At 34.8% G+C, this 17,062-nt stretch overlaps 2 protein-coding genes across 3 annotated transcripts; one reads left to right on the top strand and one right to left on the bottom strand.

Annotated features, from left to right (window-relative positions):
- Nucleotides 1-865: 865 nt before the first annotated feature.
- LOC147409426 (uncharacterized) lies at nucleotides 866-6,304 on the bottom strand. 2 transcript variants are annotated; one of them, XM_086428832.1, is made up of 6 exons: nucleotides 6,054-6,304; nucleotides 5,800-5,876; nucleotides 4,826-5,659; nucleotides 2,773-2,852; nucleotides 1,692-1,956; nucleotides 866-1,591 (listed from the first exon to the last, which is right to left on the bottom strand). In XM_086428832.1, the coding sequence occupies exons 3-6, from the start codon at nucleotides 5,571-5,573 to the stop codon at nucleotides 1,326-1,328; spliced, it is 1,359 nt and encodes a 452-aa protein (XP_086284958.1). In that variant the 5' UTR covers nucleotides 5,574-5,659; nucleotides 5,800-5,876; nucleotides 6,054-6,304; the 3' UTR covers nucleotides 866-1,325. The 2 variants fall into 2 exon arrangements, with proteins under 2 accessions (XP_086284958.1, XP_086284952.1); XM_086428826.1 differs by lacking the exon at nucleotides 5,800-5,876.
- A 5,461-nt stretch (nucleotides 6,305-11,765) lies between these two features.
- On the top strand, nucleotides 11,766-16,530 carry LOC147409427 (oligopeptide transporter 4-like). The gene is made up of 6 exons (XM_086459351.1): nucleotides 11,766-12,261; nucleotides 12,536-12,633; nucleotides 14,022-14,585; nucleotides 14,907-15,159; nucleotides 15,246-15,428; nucleotides 15,861-16,530. The coding sequence occupies exons 1-6, from the start codon at nucleotides 11,773-11,775 to the stop codon at nucleotides 16,473-16,475; spliced, it is 2,202 nt and encodes a 733-aa protein (XP_086315477.1). The 5' UTR covers nucleotides 11,766-11,772; the 3' UTR covers nucleotides 16,476-16,530.
- Nucleotides 16,531-17,062: the final 532 nt, after the last annotated feature.

A 17,062-nucleotide genomic window follows, 5' to 3' on the forward strand; every position in this document is an offset into this window, starting at 1 on the left:
TACATGATGATCACGTACACCTCCTACCACATGGCACTGATTGGTGGGCCAAATGTTCATGCGTTTAATGGGCCCAAAAAGATTCCGATTTTGGGTCACAGGTCCATCAGGGTGATCCATACCGGTCCATCTTCAAAGAGAAAACAGCCATAGGTTGTCTACCCAGCCAGTAAATTAGCCCGAATAAATCTGGGCTAGGTTTGGGCTAGATAATTTGGCCTGATTAAAGCAGTCAAAGCCCATCCTGGCTTGAGACCCAAGTTGATCTTGCAATTGGCCAGACTGTCCAATGAAAAGAAAACAGTTGCTGGCCTGCCTGGCCAGTAAATTTACCTGCATGTGGCTGGGCCACGTGTTTACAGTCACCAAGCCCAGAGAGGCCCATTAGTGTTCCAAACCTTGTTATACTCCTTTTACATAGAATATGATCTTTGATGAAGAATAATGTTGAAGTGACCTCAAGATTGTACCTCATGTCGCGCACATCCTGACGTGAAAATGTATAGGAACTATAGATGCTTTTCATCGAGATACAATTCAGAAAGAATCTATGATTCCTACACACTTTCGCATCAGGATGTGCGATATGAGATACAACCTTGAGGTCACTCCAGAACGAGTCTTTGGTGAATTATAATAAGTTGTATAGTGGTAAACCAAATCATATTTGGATGAAAATTAGTAATCTAATTCTTTAAAATATGTGACCATCATTTTTACAGGATGAAGAGAGAGAGAGAGAGAGAGAGAGAGAGTATTGAGAACATCTATTAATTCACCAATAAGTTGTGAAAATGATGGAATATGTCACCCCAAGATGTCCCAAAAAATATAGGATCCAAAAACAGTTTAAAGCCAATACACATCTAAATGAACATTAACTCACTCTACAAATTCTGAGTGTGTGTGTTTGAAAGAGTGATCACCTCACCCTCCAGAAACTCAAAAACTAAAAGTTATTGGGAAAGCCCACAAAACAATAAATTGAATTTAAAACATACAAAAGCTTCAAGATATGACACGCAGACTCAACATCTTGTACCACCTTCTCATATGTACAGTTGGTTATACAATTGAAAAGACAAGACTGTGTGTAACTTTCCGAGAGTCCTCGAAGCATCAAACCCATACAAGTTACCTCATAACCACCGTAAAGAAACTCTTCCAGAGAGAAACAAGATGCATGTTTCCCAGACAAATCTTCAAACGTTAAGAAGCAGAAGACAAATAAATTTTCCTCGTCCAAAACAAGTTTTACGAGTTAGAATTCAAAAACTATGGAGAAAGTAACAGAACCGTACGATAAAAAAGATAATTTAACCTTTTCAAAGGCGGAGATAACCATTTCTTCCCTGAAGTCCACCTCCAATAGTTCTCTTTAAAAATGACTTTCTATTAAGAGACCAACTCCTCTTCAATGCCCGCTGCTTCCTCCAAGAAGTTACACGGACATATAAAGCAGGGAAAGTGAAGCAAAGCAGTAAAAGCAGAAGTAATGCAACACAGAGAAATAAGACATTTTGGAACCCATCTTTTATTGCAGGATCTTTTTGCACAGTCCATGGAACACCTCCCACATTCATCCCGAAAACTGTTAAGAACACCCACCCAAGAAGAGGGTGTTAGAATTACATGGTTCTCATTATGATGGAACTGCATTGAGAGGCAATTAAACTGAATATAGATTTTACCTCCAGTGACAATGGATAAAGGAAGGAATATTATTGAAAGAAATGAGAGATAGTAAAGCTTCTTGTTTATTTGCTCGGATTGCCAACTGTCGAGACTGGCCTGGATTGCTGTGACACGATTGGCTATGAACCCAACATTCTCTTTTAGTCTCCTGACACGACCAATTATCTCTTCAAGAGAGACAATGTCTTCACTAGCAAACCAACTTTTGGTCGCACATTTTTCTTTGACACGTGGAAAGACTTGCTCACCATGTGCAATCACCTGTATTAAAGAAAAAAAAAATTATAGTTTGATTCACAGTGGAGCTCATGGTGTACTTGATTTCAAATTTAAATGGCCGTAGGCCAAATTAGTAGATCTACACATAAATCAATCCAATCAGGTATTGTGACCATTCATCCTACCAATTCATTTGGATGCTCAGAAAAGCTACATTGATTGCTGTCGAAAGAAGTTGATACCATATATGCTTACTGTTAAGTGTATATTCTCCTCCACTCTTGGGTGTGTCATACCCCAGTTAAGCCTTGTGACCCTCTTATATTCATAGTTCACCCCCTCTCCAACAGATTGGTCTTTTGGAGTAGTTGGTTGGTTAACACTTATGATTATCCGACTGGGATAGCTTTTGGTTTAGGATATTTCCTTGGTGAGGGACATCAAATGATGCACAAAGAACACTGCAATTGCCCCCACAGAAGCTATCCTTACAGTCTACGATCTTTTTGGGTATCTGTTTACTCAATATAATTTGACCTGAGAACTTGGATTTGGGTCTGAGCTTCAGGACTCCATCAACAATCAAGTTTTGTCACGATTAATCCAGTAGAAAAGAAAAATTATTTCATCAACTGAATGATACTGACAAGCATGGTAAAGATTAGGTCAGGTTTGGGTCCAATTTTAGACCCAACTGCTAATCAGATTAAATATGGACATACCGGAATTTGACCAGTTGATACTCCTATTATGTGGCCTATCCAACCGGTATCTTAGATTATATCTTTTAATGAATATTGCATGACTTCATTGTGTTGTTTCTTTTTCCTCATGAATGATTGGAGTCTACAAAACTACCTGCAAGAGGCGTTGCAAATTCAGATGCATTTTGGGGAATCTTCTGTCATCCAGCATTTGTTTCTTCAAAGCAAAACCTCCTGCGCTCAAGGAAAAGGGATCAGCCTTTTCTCTTTTTCTTTTTGAAAAAATCTGGACTTGAAACCATGACCTCGAAGTTAATATGTCAACCAACAGAGCTATGGTTCCAAGCCCAGCTCACACTGAATTTTAAACATAGAATAAACCATGAGAACTGGAAAATAACTAGGATATAAATACTCAATAAATTTCTACATTTTTCAAATGGATCACCCATTTAAGTTTCTAAATGGCCTATACTTCATTTAGCAAGAGAAAATCTTTGACTACTGAAATAGTTCCAAACATAAAGTAGACCTACTGCAAGAATTTTGTTTTTCAAAAAGATCTACTTGCAAGTATCAATGTGGCACCTCTTAACATCTGTGGGAAGAGGTTAGTTCAAAATCAGGATCAACCATGTGCACTTTATTCCATAGTTACATAAATTATGGTTAAACATGCTCATTCTCTACAAGTTAGTAGTTCTTAACATGCCCTTATGAAGCAAAGAGATGAAATATCTTTTACAGTGTTCTAAATTGGAGAAAGAGTGGATAACATTCAACTTTGACAAAAGCTTGCTAGTCTGAGGCGGGTTGGAGATGGAAGCAATTTTAAGTCAGAGGGAGAAAAGATTTCTACGATTTTCCAAGACTCAATTGGCACAAAAGGATAGCAACAAATCGGAAAAAAAATAATTACTAAACAAGGTCCTTTCCCAAGGTCCATTGGTTTTAATATCTTGGTGGAAGGCACCTGCCGAATCTCATAATTTTGGTCTACAAGAGGATGTGCTTCCACATCTATCAGGTGGATAGCACACCAATCAACCAAGAGGAAAACTTTCTAAGATGATAATTAGATCCATCTATGCATTACGGATAAAAATGTTGAGAAATCAAGAAATGAACATGTAAACAAAATAAACTAGCAGGAATGAAGATGTTATGGCTAAGTGGAACGACTGAGAAACACAAAATTAGAAATCCATGAATTGGTGAACTATAGCAGCCCAATAGGTGATGAAATAAGCTTGAGTGATGAAATAAGGGTGAGTCTGTTGAGATGGTTTGAACATTGGCCAACAAGAAGAACGTGTAAGGTTGAAGGTTCGAAAAGAGCAAGAGAAATACCAGAAAGGATTGGATTGTATTGAGAGCAGACATGAAATAATTGAATTAAAATGACATGGCTTAGGGAATTTAATGGATAAATGAGACTTTGTTTAGTCCAGTCCAAATAGTTGGGTAAGGATTTGGGGATGATGAAGAATTTCGGGCTCAAGCCCAAAGCATTAATTGAAGTATGGCATCATCACAACCAATAAGACAGCAAGTTCACAAATAAATGAAGAATTAAGTCAACTTCTTCTCACTTTTGTCTTTTCCTATAAGCTCAAATACACGGATTAGCAAACTAGGTGGCAAGAAACAGTATAAACAGGGAGTTTCCGAACATAACAATTTATTTTCACTAAGAAGGTGGGCATTTTGCTAATTGGTAAGGTTTGTGAGCATTGATACCATGACCTGGATTCAAAACCTGCCTTCACCCACAAATCACAAATCACTAACCACTAACTCGCTTGCCTATCAAAAAAATTCATGGTGGAAATGACGGGAAGGTAATAAGTTAGAAAATGAAAGAAGCCTATATATAAAGTAAGCAGAGATAAACTTCTCCCACCATATTGAAGATGCTTTTGTATCTATAATGAGAATTAGACCTTTCCAAACTGAACCCAGCCGACACCCACCAAACAGGATGCATAAAAATAGGGGAAAAAAACAGAACTCTTCCAACCCAACCTAGCGTCAAGAACCCAAAATTAAGAATATGCCCACATCTTAAAGTCATGACTTTTTTCATTTTTCTTTTTTTCTTTTTAAATTCAATATCTTACTTTCTTTGTGACTAAAAAGAGGAAAAATTAAAAAAGATGAAGGAATTCATTGAGGCAATTAAAAGTATCGTTTGATGGCAACTTTACCTTTATCCAATTCAAGCTCAACCGAATCCAACTCCATCTCGAGCTTGGTCACTATATCCTGAAGGTGATCCATATGTGAGTCAACAACATGAACAACGAGATTTGAGACGGTTCTCGGAACAGGATTGTCAGCCTCCTCTGAATGATTCATCGTCAATAGAAACTCAAGAACATGTTCCCTAATCACAATCCCACTCCCCTCCTCCTCGCCTCTAACCAAATTGGGACTCTCCACACTTGGAATTTCCGAAAGAAGCGATTGACCCGTAGGTGAGAAACCCAATCTAGGAACACGACCCAAAGATACAGTGATCACAGAATTCTCGGTGATTCTTGCAGCAATTTTGATTGTAAAATTACTCATAGTGGGTCCTGGTGAATTCACCCGGAATACAAGGGCCCCATCGACATGCCCACAAAAGGGTCCATTGCTGACAAGCGAAAGGATGTCTTGGAGTTTCAAAGGAGGGCAAAGTACGTCGATCAGGTATTGAGCAGACAATGAGAGCTTCTGATTACCCTTTGGAAGCTCTACATGATACCAACAAAATTCTCCATCTCTACCTTCGGTAAGATCCCATTCTTTGTTAAAATAATTCCCCAACCCATCGAACAGATAAGCTTTCTGTCTCACGGCCCCAGGGAAATGGGTTCGATAGTGGCGAGTTTCCTTTATAGGAAATTCTGTGGAGGGTTCTATGCCCATTTCCTCTGCTTCTCCATTCCCTTCTTCTAGAATGCCCTCCATATACTTTTAAGTTTCAACAAAATTGACTCCTAATTCTCGTTAATCTCGCTTAAACAGATCAACATAAACGATAAAAAGACCGAATCCTGAAAATAATGATCAACACTTCAACCCCTTTAATTTAAAATTTTGATTAAATTGAACTATTTCAATATTGGAATTTTGATTAGTACTCAATCTCTTGTGATGAAATTTAGTATGAGAAATGAAAAAACACAAATCATACCTTCAATTAAATTTCTAGCAATATTTCAAATCTTCTCCATTTAATCCAACTCATAAAGATTCAAACTTTTAGCATTCCTTCAATCAAAAAAAAAAAGATTTCAAATTTTCTCCATTTAATCCAACCCATGAAAACCCTCAAAGATTCAACCTTTTGGCATTCGTTCAAACCCCAAAAACAACTAATATTCTATGCTTAATCGAACAAATTATTGACCAAAAAACCAATAAGAAAAGAACCCGAAATACTCTTACCTCATCCAAACCCCAGAGAATCACCAACCCATCTTCCAACATCACAAAAAACCAGATTTAGAAAAAGCAAAACTCATCCCCTCCTGGAAGCTTGTTCAACCAACCAATGATAAAGATGTGGAGGCTCTCAACTGTCAACCCACATTAAAAATTAGAATATAGGAAGAGAAGTGGATGCACATGTAATCCCAACGGTACGATTGTTTTCTATGCAGTTTCGCTGAATTTTCCTTCTCTTCCTAACAATAATTGAAATTTAATAATATCGAGTTATTTTAAAATCTTTTAAAACAAAGCCCACCGCCTAGTCCATAAAAGCTGACCCTTCCATGTTTAATTGTTTTGGCGAATATTTGCCATGCCCCCCCTGCTTTCGAACTTTCATTTATAATTTTCTATGGAATTTTCAAGCGCGTGTTTGGATTTTGGTTTGCTCCCATGATTTCAACTTTCGCGGGGAGCCAAAGTTCGGCAAGAGTATATTTGCATTTATAAAAGGGTAAATTCTTAAATAATTATAATAGTTTTTGAATATTATCAAAATATTACAAGTTTCATTGTATTATTAAAAACTATTGTATTTGTCGTATTTGATCAAAATACCCTAAAAAATATGGGCTACCATGAAATTAACCAATTTATACGAGTAGGCAGGGGCGGAGCCAGGATTTTACCCATAAGGGGGCAGCGTAAGAGTGAAAAAAAAAATTGTGAGAGCAACTAAGATTATAATTTTTTTTTGTGGGAGTAACATAAGAGTGAAAACTTTTTTGTAGGGACAAATAAGAGTGTAAAAGAATTTATAAGAGACAATGTTAGAGTGGAAAAAATTTTGTGGGGGCAACTAAGAGTGTAAATATTATTATTTTTTTTTTGTAGGGGCAATAGCGACAAATTTCTTTATCAACCACGATTATATGTTGTAATAATCCATTACTTCCTAGGTAGGCCTGAAAATACTTATAGGGGCAAGTGCCCCCATTGCCCCCATTCTAAATCTACCCCTATGAGTAGGTCTACCTAGTGTATGATACGATCTAGGCTCAAAAGACAAGTTTTGTCTTTCTCAACAAATTTCATTCTTCTTTCTTTCTTTCTTCTTCATTTTTCATTCTTCTCCATTCATCATCTTCTTTCAAGTACGGGAAGAAAGAGAAAAAAAAAATTATTTTGATTTTCATCTTCTTCACTTTTTAAAATTATCTCTTTTACAAGTCTTTGAGAAAGGGATTAAAGGTAACGAGAATTTTTATTTTTATTTCCATCTATGTAAGGAAGTGAAGTAATCTTCATTTCATTCATCCATTAAAATATTTATTTTGAAAAAAACTTTCTTCCATTCAATTTATGATTTTCTTCCAAATCTAAATGATTACAATCTAATTGTTGACATATCTATAGCATTCCCTTTATTAAGATAATTACAGTCAAATTGTCATTAGATTATAAATATGCATAATAGGGTTGACAAATATGTGTAGAAATGTTGACAAAAATGGTTTTAAAGATTGACAAAAATTCATAAAAACGTTGACAGATCTGTAACATTCCCCTTTAACAAGTTTTCCTTAATAATTTTTTTTAACAAACATGCATAGTACCATGTATTATGTCAACAAATCATATCCAATATTAATAATTTTTTCAATATCAAATTTTGACAAATATGCATATAATTATGCATTAATTTGACAAACCATACGCAATATCAATAATTTACTCAATATCAATTGTTGATATACTATCATATTAATATCCTATTGAAAAATATACTTCAATGCGTAAAATAATATTTTTATCTTAAGTTAAAATGATGACAATAAAATTGTCAAAAGATTACCAATATGCAGAATAAGGTTGACAAACATGTGTAAAAAATTTAACAAAAATACTTTAAAGGTTGGCAAATGTTAATAAAGACATTTACAAATCTGTAACATTCTTCTTTAATAAAAATTTTCAATACAATTTTTTGATAAACATGTATAGTACCATGCATTGCGTCAACAAACCATATACATTATTAATAACTATTTCGAATGTCATTCACTACAAAATACTATAATTAAATTATAAAAAAAGAAAAAGAAAACACATTGTTTATCATAAATTCATATTTACAAATCAATGTTTTATTTCCTACATTCTAACAAATCCATTGTAATGCGATATTGATAATGCTTAAATGTTGCTTATTTTCACATAATTATCATAAGTATTATCATGTTAATAATCCAAACATTCTTTGTTTTAAGTTCATTATGCGATAATTCTTTTAATTGTAGGGTAATCTTAATCATGGAACTTAATATTGGAGAATATAAGCATGATGAAGTCTAATTTGATAGTGTAGGTGATTGTTTGGAAAGATCTTGAGGTTTATTTATGGATTGTTGGGTTTTAGAAGAGAGATAGGATTCATATCTTAAAACTTCTTTAAATGGGCTTATCGAAACCTTTTAGTGCTTTGCTACCATCTGATTGGATATTGTCTATAGTGTTGGATAAGCAACTCAAGCCTACTTAAAAACCTCTTTTAGATGTTGAATCTATTTTCCTTCAAAAGTTACAAAGAACCCTTAGATTTTTCTCGAGTATGTCAAACCTTGCCTTGTGCACGTATGCACAACTCAATCACCCCCATCCTCTGTCTTTTCTTTGGATTCCACACTCATTTTTATTGGTTCTCTAATCCCTATGCCATGCATACATTTACCAGGAACCAATGTCTCCCCTATTGAGTTTTTCTTTACCATATTTTCCAACTCCTCTCACCTCCTTGCACCAAATGATAAGATTCTTTTTGACTACTTAGAAATCACATTCTTTCATATCACTATTGTTCTTCACCTATCCATCAGCCACCTCATTACTTCACTTTCTCTATTTAAACATTTGATCATCTACCATTTTTTATCTTTTGGTTTGGTCTCAATTCATTTAGAGCTAGGAGCTTGGGAGATTTCTCTTCTTCTTTATTTTCTTCTATTTTATTTTATTTTTGGTCTTGTCTTGACTTTACCATGCTAGGCTAAAACCCTTGCTAGGGCTAGAGAGGATGCCCATTCCCTTTCTCATTTTGTGACTTAGAGAGTGCACCTATGTAATGTAATTTTGAGGATTATTATTGAGATTTATCATTCACCACTTTTGTGTCTTATGTTGTATATTTCATGGTGTATGTCACATATACTCTATTGTTGGACTATTTCTAGGATTAATGAAGTAAAGAGATATTCTTAATCTTTTGTGAGTTTTTTTTTTTTTTTTTTTTTGTGTTGATTGATTTCTCGTGTCAAACATGAGTAATGCTCAGGACACTTGTATCACCCACAAACTTAGTGCTTAAAGTATAAATAGGGAAAAACCTTATTTTTATTAGAATTATTTAAGAATATTTATTGTTATATCTTAAGTGAGAGAAGAACTTATAGTTGTATTTCCTTTTATTGGATTGCACTTACTAAAAACAAATGAGAATGATATAAACAATATTGCACATTAGTCAGTCACTTGCAACTATTTTTCATTTTTTATTTCATAAATCACACACATCAATTCTTTCTCTTCTCATTTATTTTTCATTTGTAGTAGTCTTAATCTTATCCATCACCCCAATTCTTGTGTTCAACTTAGGGATTGCAAAATTGTAAAACTTGACTACAATAATCTCTAGTTGCACTCTACTTTGTTACTTTACACCTTGATGTTTAGGGATCTTTAGTTGCATATATTTTATATGTAGACGGAATACATTCTTGTATTTTCTTAATAATTTTGAACATGCACATTAAGGACGTAATAGATATCAAATATCACTTTTGTTTGGGTAATGCATTATATTGATCACCTAAAATTATTGATATTGTGTATGGTTTGACAACTCCAAATTACGTGGCCAATCAATTCCATCTCAAGAATCCGATTGTTATAGTGTGTATCGCTAAAAAATTGAAAGATTTTAAATTCAAAGAAACATGTCAAATTCGTGATGATAATTTCGATAAATGTGCAGTTGATTTACAACAATGTCAATTATTTTATGACAACAATCTTGTAATTGTCAGACATAATAAGGGTAATTTGACTCTAAATGAACGAAATTGGAAATCTTAAAATATTGAAATTCTTTAACGAAACAAAGCATTTACAAATATAAAGACGAAAAGCATTTCAGATATGTTCAATCCTCTAAATCTCGTCTTTTCCCAATTATCTTTAAGTTCTTTAATATCTATGGTAAATTTCTACTAATTTATACAACCTATCTTCAATCAACCGTCTTATTAGTAAACATCATATTTTTAAATAATTTTTTTTGTTCTTCTCAAAAAACCATGTTTAGTCACGGGTTTGAAGGTTTAAATGTTGAAGGCGAATCTTAAGCTTGAAGATGATTAGTTTTGTTTATAAAAAAAATCAAAGATAAAAGATTTCTCATTTTAAGGAAGATTTTCTTTTTTTAAAGGAGAGATTTTTTTTCATCACATTGCTCATAGGGTCTCTAGTCCACGGCACATCAAGCCTATCAATGGGGAAGCCATTCAATACATGAGGGCTGATGTGATTGGTGGATACTGAATTTCGTGAGCACGGACAAAAAAATTTAAGCAAAATTTTTTTGGATCGGTTAGTTCACACCATCCCTGCCCAATTGCACTTTATCACTTAAAATTTGACCCTTGCACTCATTTTTATGATTGAACTCCAACAAAAATTAAATTTTTTGCATTTTTTTTCCTTTTTCTTCTTCGTCTTCAATCATCCCCACAAAAATTATAATTTGTCCAAAAATTTGTGCAAAAGAGACTGACTGATTTTTATAAATTTCCTTAATGAATAGACCAAAACACATTATCATTTCAAGTCAATCAATTAATTAATAAATAATTAAATATCTTAAAATCAAAGAGAACACATGTCGAATAAGGTAGATGAACAAGCAGGTTATGCTAATGAGGTGCAACTGATAGATTAGAAGAGATTATTATAAAAAAAAAAACTAAAAAAAAGATGTAATTAGGGTGCAATCTGCCACTAGTAGTGTGCGACTAGCGGTCCTTTTTTTTTTATAATAGTATTTGCCTATTGATAGGTAAAAACTACGATGTATCAGTAATTTCCTGTTAATACGTGGTCGAATCCAGATAAGTACGGTATCCCGCTCCTATAGATAGAGATGATTACGTGGCACATTGTGATTGGATAATAAATAGGGATGCATGCTCGGCTTTGTTAAGAGCCCAGGTATTTTATACTCCAATAAAAGCGTCCCTGAAAGACAGAGTTTCCTATTAAAAAAAAAAAAAAAAACAGAACTGCTATTGACACCCCAATTTTTTTTTTTTTTTTAAATTATTTATCACAGGCATTCAAATAATTTCAGTAGTTGTTTACAATTACGCTCGGATAAAATGTTAAACCCAAAAAGAAAAATTATATATATATAAATGAGCAAGCTTCTATTGGCACCCCATCTTTTATTTGTTACACCCATTAACTTATTTTCTTTAATTTTATTTAGGATGTAATAAGTGAAAGTTGGGTGCCAATAGTATGTCTATAACACTGATTTGGGAGGCATACGTACGTGTTGGCGTCAAAGTCGGATAGGATGGATGAAATTTTCTTTTGAAAGATTTAAAAAATTAAAAATATATATCATAACCACGACAGAATATCATAATTAACGAAGACAGAGGAACTTCTCTCTGTATCCATGGAAACTTCGGAGATAGAGAAAGGAAACATAAACGAAGAAGAAGAATCCCCAATAGAAGAAGTAAGACTCACAGTGACCAATACAGACGATCCATCTCTTCCAGTATGGACCTTCAGAATGTGGTTTCTAGGTTTAATCTCATGTGGGCTTCTATCTTTTCTAAATCAATTCTTCTCATACCGTACAGAGCCTCTCATCATAACCCAGATCACAGTTCAGATTGCAACGCTCCCTATCGGTAGATTCATGGCGTCTGTACTCCCAACTACTAAGTTTCGGATTCCGGGTTTCGGATCGAGAGAGTTTTCTGTTAACCCGGGTCCATTTAATATGAAGGAGCATGTGTTGATCTCCATTTTTGCTAATGCGGGAAGCGCTTTTGGGAGTGGATCTGCTTATGCTGTTGGTATTGTCGACATTATTAAGGCGTTCTATAAGAGGAACATATCTTTCTTGGCTAGTTGGATCCTTATTATAACGACCCAGGTTTCTTCTTCTCTCTCTCTCTCTGTGTTTGTTTTAGAGAGAGAGCTGCTATTGGCATCCCAACTTTTACTTGTTACACCTTTATTATATATAAAATAAAAAATAAAGAAGAGTGATTTAATAACTTTAACCAAGCTCTTGTAGTGTTTGAATGGTGTATTTTATTCTTGAATTAGGGTGTGTAAATAGTTTAAGAAATTGGGGTGCCAATCGTAGTTCTCTGTTTTTTTAATATAATTGTTTGGAATGATGCTAATATGCGCATTTGGTGCAGGTCCTAGGATATGGTTGGGCTGGGATTCTAAGGAAGTACGTGGTCGACCCGGCCCATATGTGGTGGCCCAGTACTCTTGTTCAAGTCTCTCTCTTCAGGTACGTACGCTTATGTACAAGCTTCACGACTCTTTTAGCTGCAGTGTTTTAAAAACAGGAGCCCAGCCGGGTCCGACCGGATTTTTCATTATCATTGGCCCATTGGTCAAGAGCCATTCAAACCATCTTTGAAAACCAATAGCTTAAATTATAAAAAATTTCCCACACAGAGTAAAAAAATCTGTAAAAATCTTGTTTTAATATAAATAAAGTTTAAGAAACCTACTTAAACTAGAATTCTAACAACCACTTATTTGTAAAAATCTTGTTTTAGTATTAAAGAAAAACTAGAAACTTACTTAACCAAGAATTCTAACAATTAAGTAAGTAATAATGTCCGCAGTTGCCAGCTAGTTTAGTAGGTAAAGTCTTTGGGTGATGATGCTAAAGACTTGGGTTCAAATCCTGTCAGCACCGAATTATTCAACTTAGTACAAACAGGCTTACCAATAAATAAAAAAAATAATGTGAATGTCTATAAATTATATATTTTAAAAGAAAAATTAAAATTGAAATTTTGCCAATATTTTCTAACTATTAAATTTACTGACGTTTTTTTTTATAGGATTTTTGTATAAATTGAAGATTGGATATGAAGAAGCTTTAAAGCATTTAATTTCTTTTCGAGGAAATAAGATTTTCAAGTATTTTATTTGTAATCTTTCATTTTATTTATTTCTTCAATTCTTGAATATTTTTTTCATATTATTCATTGACTCTATGGAAGTTTTCATTAATGTTTCTTTTTTAAATCATGTTAACAAAACCCTAAAAAATGTTGGTATGACAATACAAACCCTCTTTATTAAAAGTCATTACATAAAATTCATATTCAAGATAAAATCAATTGCAATTTGCAATCAATCAATGGAAAGGTTTGGTTTGATGGGCATCATCATCAAATAGGTGCACTATACAAAACTAACATCAAGACACAGATCATTAGTCTATTAATGAAGAGCCATGATAAATCGATGCGGCAAAACATACATGATCTATATGTGGTTGAGGTGGCAAGGGTACAGAATCATAGATTTTTCTTCGGGATACACACAGAAAGGATCAACCGTTTAATTTGTACCCTTGCCACGTCAGTTGTGTATAGATCGCGTATGTTTTGCTGCGTCGATTTATCATTAGTTATTAATGAAATGGCCTGGTTTGAGGTACACTGCCACCACTTGGTGCGACTGGCTTGATTGAAACATTCGACATTTTGAGATAATTCAAAACATTCATTGTTTTGAGATCAATATGCACTGACTTTATTTCCAACCATACAAGTAAATTAATAATAGTAAATTATTTTTAATAAAGAACTAATCTAATATATTTTTTTTATAGCAAAGATTAGGATATCTAATAAGTTTCAATATGAAATTTTGCAGAGCCTTGCACGAGAAAGATGAGCAACGCATGTCAAGAGGGAAGTTCTTCGTGATTGCACTAGTGTGCAGTTTCTCCTGGTACTTGTTCCCAGGGTACCTTTTCCCGACCTTGACCAGTATCTCGTGGGTTTGTTGGGTATTCTCCAAGTCAGTCACAGCCCATCAGCTCGGATCAGGCATGGATGGCCTTGGTCTCGGGGCAGTTACTCTCGATTGGTCTGCCATAGCCGCATTCATGTACAGCCCTCTTGTTAGTCCCTTTTTTGCCACTGTCAACATCTTTTTCGGTTATGTCATAGTTATCTACTTGGCCATCCCTATAGCCTATTGGGGGACCAACCTTTACAACGCCCAGACATTTCCCATATTCTCCTCACATTTGTTCACAGCCCAAGGCAAGATGTATAACATATCGGCCATCGTTAATGACAAATTTGAGATAGACATACCAAATTACGAGAAGCAAGGACGGATCAATTTGAGCATGTTTTTTACTCTCACATATGGATTTGGTTTCGCCACCATTGCTGCCACCATCACACATGTGGTCTTGTTCCATGGAAGGTAAACGCTAGATCTTAGATGATCCATTCATTAAGAGAAATTTCAATATCAAATATTAATTAGTAGTGCTATCTGATTGGGGAGATACTAACTCCTATGTACTTTAGTATCTCAAAAAGGCAAATTTAATTTAGTGCGACAAAAACCAAGGGCCTTAATGTCATTGTATAAACATCAAAATATTTATGAAAATTCCATTGCACAAGAAGTGAAAAAAGATAATTTTTATGGAAAAAAAATAAGGTATTGGAGATTGCTAACATCTGATGCTTCATATTTGATATTTAACAATACCAATGTAAATGATTGTCCAATGCACAGGGAGATCTGTGATCGATTTCGTGCTTCATATAAAGGGAAGGAGGACATTCACACAAGGTTGATGAACAAGTATAAGAAAATACCTGATTGGTGGTTTTACGTGTTGCTTGCGATAACGTTCGTTATATCTCTCGTGCTGTGCACTGTCTTGAGAGATCAGGTTCAGATGCCATGGTGGGGACTCATCTTTGCATGTGTCCTGGCTTTCGTGTTCACTCTTCCCATCAGCATCATAACTGCCACAACAAATCAGGTAATTGCGTTTTAAAAATCTCAAGAACCTGATACACTTATAATCATTGTTCTTTTGCTAACGTTCATCTAATGTTTTCTATATAGACGCCCGGGTTGAACATCATCACAGAGTACCTCATGGGTATTATACTTCCAGGAAGGCCTATAGCCAATGTTTGCTTCAAGACCTATGGATATATAAGCATGGCTCAGGCCATTTCCTTCCTCAGTGACTTCAAGCTTGGTCACTACATGAAGATCCCACCGAGATCAATGTTCTTAGTTCAGGTATTTCCTTTGAACAATCTTCAATACCTTATTTTTTGTCTATAAAAACCTAGGAGACAACTTGATTACCGCATTACATATACACATAAATATCCCATCCCTAAGAAACAATTAACTTTCTGTCTCATAGTGTGTCGAGCTTTATTTCTTGGATGCTTTGCCTCAAACATAATTTGCTGTTACTAATTTTTTTGTAAACAACTTTTTTGAGGTTTTGTACTAATCAAAACAAACCTTTTTGAGGATTTGTGATATTCATGGAAATGTCATTGAAGGTTTTGTGACATAGATTTTTAGTGAAGAAAATGCCATTTAATACTTTGTAATATTAATGTATATAGATCTCTAACTCCTTATTATACTTTTTAATATTTATGTATATCGATCTCAAACTCCTTATTATGCTTCTTTTAACTCATTTTTGGATACCAGTTTATTGGAACCATGATAGCTGGAACAATAAACATTGGGGTGGCATGGTGGCTCCTAAACTCTATCCCAAACATCTGTCAAGATGAACTCCTCCCTCCCAACAGTCCTTGGACGTGCCCAAGTGACCGTGTCTTCTTCGATGCATCTGTCATCTGGGGTCTAGTAGGACCCAAGCGGATATTCGGGGTTCTTGGAAACTACATGGCCCTTAATTGGTTCTTCCTTGGTGGTGCCTTGGGGCCAATTTTGGTTTGGTTCTTACACAAGATATTCCCAACCCAATCTTGGATCCCTTTAATTAATCTTCCAGTACTTCTCGGAGCAACAGCAATGATGCCACCAGCAACAACTTTGAACTACAATTCGTGGATTCTTGTCGGAACAATATTCAACTTCTACATTTTCCGTTATCGAAAGCAATGGTGGCAGAGGTACAATTATGTTCTTTCGGCTGCTCTAGACGCTGGAGTTGCTTTCATGGGGGTGTTGTTGTACTTCACATTGAACATGGAAGGGAAAGGCTTGAGTTGGTGGGGTACAAATGGTGAGCATTGCGACTTAGCTTCTTGTCCTACGGCTAAGGGTATAGTGGTTGATGGGTGTCCTGTCTATTAATTAGTGATTATTCTCATTTATATTAATGTTCATGTGGATTAGTATAGTTTGTTTAGTTCCGTGAGGATTCAATGTTTTTTAATAAATCTTTTGTGTTTTATTGCAAAATTTGAATGTTGGATGTTTGTCTGGATAGATTGAAGGTCTGTTCCATAAACAAGAAAGAGTTGTCGAGTCTAAGCTCCCAAATGATAGGAATGCCTCAAACAACCCTTATTGTCATTAAAACCTCATCCCTAAAATTTTATCAATCTTAAGAAGGGGAAGAAGAGAGAAGACAAAGGACGAGGGACAACCATCCTCAAGATATGTTGTTTATGAGATATAAATCTTGAGATGGAGGAGTGAGGTCCACCATTGTGTTTTATCATATGCTAGGGATGAGGTTAATTTCTTTAATCAAACTACTCACATGAGATTAATGGGCCTAAAGAGGTGTGAGGTAATGTTCCTCGGATTTAGTTGTTGATTTCAGAGAATTTTATTTGAGGTAACGGAGCCTTAGTGCATGGAACCATATTTTGACTCCTAAAGGTCCATCAAAAGCATGGTTTCAAAACTCGTCTAGACCGATTGATACGTATCGC

This window comes from Akebia trifoliata, chromosome 2 (assembly GCF_017979445.1).
Source record: "Akebia trifoliata isolate Shusen 1 chromosome 2, ASM1797944v1, whole genome shotgun sequence".
Classification (NCBI taxonomy): Eukaryota; Viridiplantae; Streptophyta; class Magnoliopsida; order Ranunculales; family Lardizabalaceae; genus Akebia; species Akebia trifoliata.